Source organism: Etheostoma spectabile, chromosome 6 (genome assembly GCF_008692095.1).
Source record: "Etheostoma spectabile isolate EspeVRDwgs_2016 chromosome 6, UIUC_Espe_1.0, whole genome shotgun sequence".
Taxonomy (NCBI): Eukaryota; Metazoa; Chordata; class Actinopteri; order Perciformes; family Percidae; genus Etheostoma; species Etheostoma spectabile.
In genome coordinates this window covers 22,356,317-22,364,150 of record NC_045738.1, presented here as the reverse complement: position 1 = coordinate 22,364,150, position 7,834 = coordinate 22,356,317, and the positions used below count along the sequence as shown (strand labels likewise).

The window sequence follows — 7,834 nt, the reverse complement described above, 5'->3', positions numbered from 1 at the left end:
GGGGGGACGAGAGTGGTTTGTACCGGGAAAGACTAAATCAACACTCAACATAAATACAAAACGGGGACAAGTGTTAAACTTTAAAGTCCAACAGGTTGCAATCGATCTTGTAGTAGACGTAAGGATAATACTCCTGCTGGCTCAGGTTTAGGCCTGGGATGTCCATCGCAGTCTGAATAAATAAAATAAATAAAAAAGAGACAGTTCAGGCTGTTAGTGTGGGTAAGCAGCCGTTTCCAATATTAAAAACAGACACCCATGCATAGGGCAATATGGAGAAAATCAAATACCACGATATTATTTTTTTAAGATTGTTATTAATTTTTTTTTCCCTTTATCTGATAGAGACAGTGGACAGACGTGAAAGGGGGATGACATGCAGCAAAGGGCCGCAGGCTGGATTTGGACCCGGGCCGCTGCGGGACTCAGCCAACATGGGGCGAGCGCTCTTACTGGGTAAGCTTGAGGCCGTCCTGATCCTGTGATATTCTTGACCAAATACCTCAATGTTGATATTTTGACATTATTGTTGGGTTGACTATTGGAGCTTTAAATATCTTCACAGTTAGATTTAAATACATGATCATCAATAACGTGAGTATAATGACTAAGTGGATCAAGGCAAATAACAGAAAAGCTAAAACAAGATGGTGAGTTCAGAAAATTCACATCACTTTACTAGGGGGAGACCGATTATCGGCCCTGGGGCTGTTGTTTGGCAGTTTGCAGATTATCTGTATGGGCCTCTTATTTGCCTGTAAACTCATAAAGCATTGGGATCAGTTGATCCCAACGCTTTACTGTGATGCAGCTGTTAAAACCAGCCATTTTACTATATCATGATATCTAAAATCTAAGACGATATATAGTCTCACATCACAATATCAATACTCGGAAAACGTCATTTAGTGCTTTGCAAAAAAACATCTCACTCCCTAAATCCCAGCCATCCAGCCACATTTCCTACATCTAAATTCAATCTGAAAACCTCTTTTTCAAGTTTCTTATCATTAAAACGGCGGCTGTTGCTCAGTGGCAGAGTGGTTGTCTGCCAATCAGAAGGTTGGTGGTTCAATCCCTGGCCCTGCAGTCCCATGTCGAAGTGTCCTTGGGCAAGACGCTGAACCCCGAGTTGCCCCCGATGCTGCGCATCGGAGTGTGAACGTGTGTGAGTGTTTATCTGATGAGCAGGTGGCACCTTGTACGGCAGCCTCGGCTACAGTGTGTAAATGGTGAATAATTCCTGTATGATGTAAAATGCGCTTTGAGTAGTTTGACTAGAAAAGCGCTATATAAATACAGCACATTTAAAATCTATTGTTAAAAAATTTGAATATCCTTCAATACAGGCTTATACCTCAATAAAAAATATAGTTTGAGACAACACTACAAGTTTACAGCCTAAATTGCATGTAGAGAGGTTAGGACCACTGTAGTTTGTTGTTCATGCAGTAAGCAGCTTCAGCCATGATGGAGTGATGCAGGAGAAGCAGAGACTGGCCCAGTAGTGACTCCATCAGTATGTCCCACATTGATACTACTATCCATTACAATTCTATACAGAAGGTACTACTCACTAATCGTCATAGTACACCGTTTTTGCATTTAGTATAAAAAAAATCAACATACATTACCATCTTATACTAACAATGAAGTTTCCAATACATGTCAGATGTCAATCAAACTGTTCTTTGGAATCCGCCCACTCCCACTCGGTGCAAAAGTGTCAGTAAAACACCTGGATTGCAACCTTGAAAACAACTTGGATGGCGGAAATATGGCCAACAAAGTTCTGAGTAAAGTCACCGGGCTCACAAAGTTTTTAGCCAGAAGTTCAACATTTTAATATCGGTCAACGCCTTCGTTTTAAATCGTGTTGAATTTGCATGTACTTTGTAGGCTTAACAAACCGACTTAACCCTTGTGTTGTGTTCCCGTCAACCATGGAAAAAAAACATTTGGTCCCATTTTTTCAACATTATTATCGCTTTTTCCGACATTTCTGTCACCGTTTCAATGTTGGGGGTGCTTTTTTGATGGTTTTGGCCAAAGTTTTTTGATATTTTTATTGTTGACATTTCCAGTGCTTATTTCGACGGCCCATGAAAACGGGTCAAATTTGACCCAAGGAGAATATAAGGGTTAAACAACCAAATTTAAAGAAAGCAGTGATCAGTTATTTTACTTATGAAGAACTTTGTGTGGAACAAGCTGCGTTATTTTTCTGAAAATTTGGTTAAAAGACACTTGAAAGACAAAAGTTTTTCTTCAAAATGGGTCAAATTTGACCCGAGGGCAACACAAGGGTTAAAGGGAGGCTGCAAACAGCACAGAATAAATGAATATGAGTAATTCTGAACTTGGTGCATAGGTCTCATATAGGTGTCTTGTGTTCCTATGTCAAGACTGACCATGATCTATAAAATATTGTTTGGTAGTGTCCCAATTTGTTTGTGTCTTGTAACTAAGGTAAAGGACACACACAATATTTACACACATGGCAGCATATCTGACCTGTGTCCTTATAGGTTTAAGACCTAAGGAACCTTCAATCCAGTGGAACAAGTTAGATTGGCAATTAAAGTCACTTCCACACTGAATTTTTTCAAAAAGACAGTCAAGGCCTGGTTACTAGAGAGGGTTGCGGAATAGAACAAAAGGCAAATTATCGTTTTTATTTTTATTTATGGAAGTAAAATGTTTTTACGTCATGTCAATGTTTATCACACACTCTGTAAGTGTCTTGGCTTGTCCTGATGTGTTGAGGACCAAAATGGAAATAAATCCTGGACTTTGTGTTTTCATCCTCAGTTGTTTTTGATTTCTTTTCATGCGTAAGGCATTCTTGGTACAATTAAATAAATCAAATCAAAAAGTGTAAGGAGTTAACTATTCTGTCTGAAATCAGCCAACCTTGGAATGTCACAGGCAATTAAACTTCAAAACAGATTTTTTTTTTACAGCTGCAATCAGCTTCTTCAGCTCCTTTGTGCAGTGGATTGTGGGAGAATAGTGCCCTTCAACAGTACACTCAAATTAAGTCTGGTTTGAGTATACTGTAATTTGTCACTTCTCAACAAATGGACACAAAATCAGCTCAGAATGAGTGTGTGATGTGTGTGAACACTTACATCTAAAATAAGTAAAAAGAATGTCATTAAACTGTTGGAAAAAGCCAAAAGCACGTATTAATGCATTGTGTACTGTATAGAGAAGTAAAAGTCTCTAAAAGAAATACTTTGTGATATAATTATTTTAAGTTGTGGCGGAAGTATTGTATGCAGTGGTGGAAGAAGTGTTCAGATCTATTACTTAATAAGTAAAAGTACTAATACCACACAGTGCAAGGACACTGTTAAAAGTCAAGATTTATACTAAAATTACTAGAATTGTTGGGGCTTTGTAAATTATAGAGTGGTCTAGACCTACTCTATATGTAAATATGTGTCTCGAGGTAACTGTTGTGATTGGATACTAGAAATAATATAATATAATACTGCATATTTTCCTCATACCGTGCAGCCCAAGGAAGTACGTACAGAAGTAAGAACCTTTACACAATATTACCAAAGTACTCACATCAATGATAGCTGCAGCACTGCTGTCCAGATGTTTGTACAGGTCATTGAGTACTTCCCTCAGCTTCTTTACTGTCTTCTTGCTTGGCTGCAGGAGCATGGCCTGGAAGTTCACCGGCAGCCCATATCTGGAGGAACACATCACAGAAACACGCTGATGACCACATTTTGTCTATTTGTTGTTGTATTTTTGACTGCTATGAAAAGGCCGCATGCACTGTCATTTCACACCACTTGATACGTAGGTATTGTTATGGGTGATTTTAAGACTGTATTTCTGATAGCAGTACCTTAAAACAGATTCCACGAAGACCCTCAGTGCTTTGATGTGAATCCACGTGATGAAGGCTTCACTGAAGTTCACTTTCAGCCATCGGACGAGTGGGCCCTGCAGAGAACAGATGCAGATTAGGGATGTATTTTTTACTGGATGTAGAAGTCTAACAATCTCACCCAAACAGGAGGAGAATGAATTTGCAATCAACAAGATAAAATGACTCATGTAAATGTTCTCTAAATAAAACCCAAATTTGGCAGCAGGCCTGCACGATTAATCGTTACAAAATTGCGATCTCGATTGACCCTGTTCACGGTTTAATTTTGGATTAAAAAATAAATAAAAAGACTTTGATTCTCATTTAATTTTACGAGCCGACCACGTCACAAACGCCACTACTTTCTTCTTTGAGTTTTAAACACAGACTGTTTAAAATAGGTTCTCTTCATTGAAGCTTCTATGTTTACAGGCCTATAATGTTATTTTATTGAATCGTTTTAATAATGCTCCTCGGAAGTGAATCCATTAGCCTCTATGAGCTTCCTTTGTGAATAGGATCACAACAACTCCCCCTTATAGGACCAAAAAAAAATCTGTTTCTGTCCTCAACAAGTCCATATTATGCAACACCACTGAAAACTTCTTTTTATTGTGGTGGATTCATGTGTGGTCAGTTTTCTGACTGCTGCTAGTTGCACATTGCCAAGATTTCCAACTGTTTTTGACTCTATGATTGACGGTTTTGAAAAAATTAAGTAACCACTCCATTTTTTTTTATACATGGCACAGTGGAGACAGTCAGATTAAAAACAACTCAAAAATATTTTCATTATCCTAATGTAAACATCATTCATCTGGAGTGATTTTTAAGGAAAATACTTTAGGAATGTAATCATTTTCAGCTTAACACCATATGACAAAAAGGTTACAATTTTCTTCTAAACTAAAGTGACTAAATGGATTTAGTCTCTATCTCAGGCAGGATTTAAATTGCTTTACTTTACATAATAATTACACAATGAATCCAATGGGTGCTCAGAAAAACAAAGTATGCTTGGCAATAGTGAAACAAAAGCACAGTTTGTGTCATAGATAAGGGGCTACGACATGGCAAACCACTTTGTGGTTCCTTGAAAAGATCAAAAAGAGGCCTTAAATACCCAGCGTGAAACTGTATCAATGAGTAAATATTAGCAGCCACGCATTGCAAGAAAGCTACACATCCTCTATTTACACTGACAGTATTTGCAAATGGCAAATTGCAAATTCCTTCCAGTTCCATCACTTACAAACTGCTTCTTCTTATCTGTGGAGAGCCGTGTCATCTCCTCTTTGTCTGCCTTCATCTCCTCTTCATTGTACTGGAAGTCTCTCACTGTGAACCTAGAAATGAGATGTAAAGAGCAGGAGTCAGCTACATTTGAGCATGAATATTTCTGTTTGCATAAAGATACTGACATTTAGGGGTATTGTGTGTGGGTATTAGATGTTTATTGAAGCATTGGATGAGATAATGTATGATTATGTTCTGTATAGGTTAACTGTATGTTTATTGTGTGCGTGTGTGTGCGATGTGTCGCAATTTGTTTCTCTCGAATGCCAATGACAAGTTTCTCTTATGGGAGACAGTTAAGGCTTATCTTATCTTAAATCCATCACCAATTCCGCCTTTTTCTTATCAAAATCTTCTCCAGACTCTGGCCATCACTCTCGGACTCCATGGCAGAAACCCTCATACATGCTTTCATTACCTCCCGTTTAGACAACTGCAATGGAGTCCTGACTGGGGTCCCCAACAAAACCCTAGACAGGCTCCAGTATGTCCAAAACTCTGCCGCCAAGACCTGGTAGCATCACCTCAACCCTCATCCACCTTCACTGGCTCCCGCATCAAATATAAAATCCTCGTTCTCACCCCCAAATCCCTCCATGCCCTGGCCCCTCAGTACCTCTCCAACCTCCTCCATCCATACACCCCACCCCAAAACCTGCGATCCTCAGACGCTGGCTTGCTCTTTAGTGTTGCAGCCCCATCCCTCTGGAACACCCTCCCTGCAGATATCCAAAATGCTACATCCATAGACATTTAAAAAAAATAATAATCCTGAAACACTATTTGTTTACCACAGCCTACAACCTCCCTTAGCATAGCCACTGTAATTCTGTGACGTGTCCTTGGGTTTCATGAAAGGCCCTATGTATATCAAAGTTATTATTATTATTATTATTATTATCTCTGTGATTTAGGGTCTAGTAAGTTCATCTACAGTGGTGTGAAAAAGTGTTTGCCCCCTTCCTCATTTCCTGTTCCTTTGCATGTTTGTCACACTTAAGTTGTTTCGGTAAATCAAAACCAATTTAAACAATAGTCAAGGACAACACAAGTAAACACAAATGCAATTTGTAAATGAAGGTGTTTATTATTAAAGGTGAAAAGAAATCCAAACCATCATGGCCCTGTGTGAAAAAGTGATTGCCCCCTAAACCTAATAACTGGTTGGGCCACCCTTAGCAGCAAACACTGCAACCAACTTTTGCGATAACTTGCAATGGGCTTTCAGCGCCTGAAGAAATTTTGGCCCACTCATCTTTGCAGAATTGTCCTATTCAGTTACATTAGAGGGTTTTCGAGCATGAACGGCCTTTTTAAGTCATACTACACATCTCAATAGGATTCAGGTCAGACTTTGGCTAGGCCACCCAAAGTCTTCATTTTGTTTTTCTTCAGCCATTCGTTGGTGGCTTGCTGTGTGGTTTGTCCTGCTGCAGAACCCAAGTTCGTTTCAGCTTGAATACCAAACAGATGGTCGGACATTCTCCTTCAGGATCTCTTGGTAGACAGCAGAATTCATAGTTCCTTTATCACGGCAAGTCTTCCAGGTCCTGAAGCAGCAAAACAGCCCCAGACCATCACACTACCACCCATATTTTACTGTTGGTATAGTGTTCTTTTTATGAAATGCAGTGTTCCTTCTACGCCAGATATACTGGACACACACCTTCCAAAGAGTTCCACTTTTGTCTCATCGGTCCACAAAATGTTGTCCCAAAGTTCTTGGATCATCAAGATGGTTGTGGAGAAATTGAGACGAGCTTTGATGTTCTTTTTGCTCAGCGTGTTTTTCTCTTGGAACTCTGCCATACAGGCCATTTTTGCCCAGTCTTTTCCTGATGGTGGAGGTATGAACGCTGACCTTAACTGAGGCAAGTGAGGCCTGCAGTTCTTTGGACGTTGTTGTGGGGTCTTTTGTGACCTATTGGATGAGTCGTCGCTGCGCTCTTGGGGTAATTTTGGGCGGCCGACACTCCTGGGAAGGTTCACCACTGTTCCATGTCTTCGCCATTTGTGGATAATGGCTCACACTGTGGTTTGCTGGATTCCCAAAGCTTGGAAATGGCTTTATACCCTTTCCAGACTGATAGATCTCAATACTCACTTTCTCAATTGTTCCTGAATTTCTTTGGGTCTCGCATGATGTATCTTTAAGGATCTTCTGGTGGACCTTACTGTGTCAAGCAGCTCCTATTTAAGTGATGCCTTGATTGTGAACAGGTTTGGCAATAATCAGGCCTGGGTGTGGCTAGAGAAATTGAACTCGGTGTGGACAACCACAGTTATAGTATGTTTTAACAAGGGGGCAATCACTTTTTCACACAGGGCCTGATGGTTTGGATTTTTTTTTCACCTTTAATAATAAACACCTTCATTTACAATTGCATTTTGTATTTACTTGTGTTGTCCTTGATATTGTTTAAATTGGTTTGATGTTCCGAAACACTTAAGTGTGACCAACATCACAGGAACAGGAAATGAGGAAGGGGGCAAACACTTTTTCACACCACTGTATTTAGTTAGAGCTGTTTATACTGGCCTAGCAGTCTGGCTTCTTTAGAAAGGAGAACATTTTACATTTCAAATTTTGCACCTCTTTCTTGTGATTCATACAGTCCAGTAGCCTGGAAATCCAGACCCAAATCC

The 7,834-nt window shown here is 39.7% G+C and overlaps 1 protein-coding gene across 1 annotated transcript in view; it reads right to left on the bottom strand.

The window, feature by feature from the left end:
- LOC116690931 (V-type proton ATPase subunit C 1-A) overlaps nucleotides 1-7,834 on the bottom strand; it is a gene marked incomplete at its 3' end in the record, with an annotated part of 16,926 nt that continues 9,092 nt past the window's right edge. The window contains 4 exon segments of the mRNA XM_032518157.1: nucleotides 1-172; nucleotides 3,580-3,706; nucleotides 3,869-3,966; nucleotides 5,145-5,238. Of these exon segments, the coding sequence (XP_032374048.1) occupies nucleotides 74-172; nucleotides 3,580-3,706; nucleotides 3,869-3,966; nucleotides 5,145-5,238 (418 nt within the window).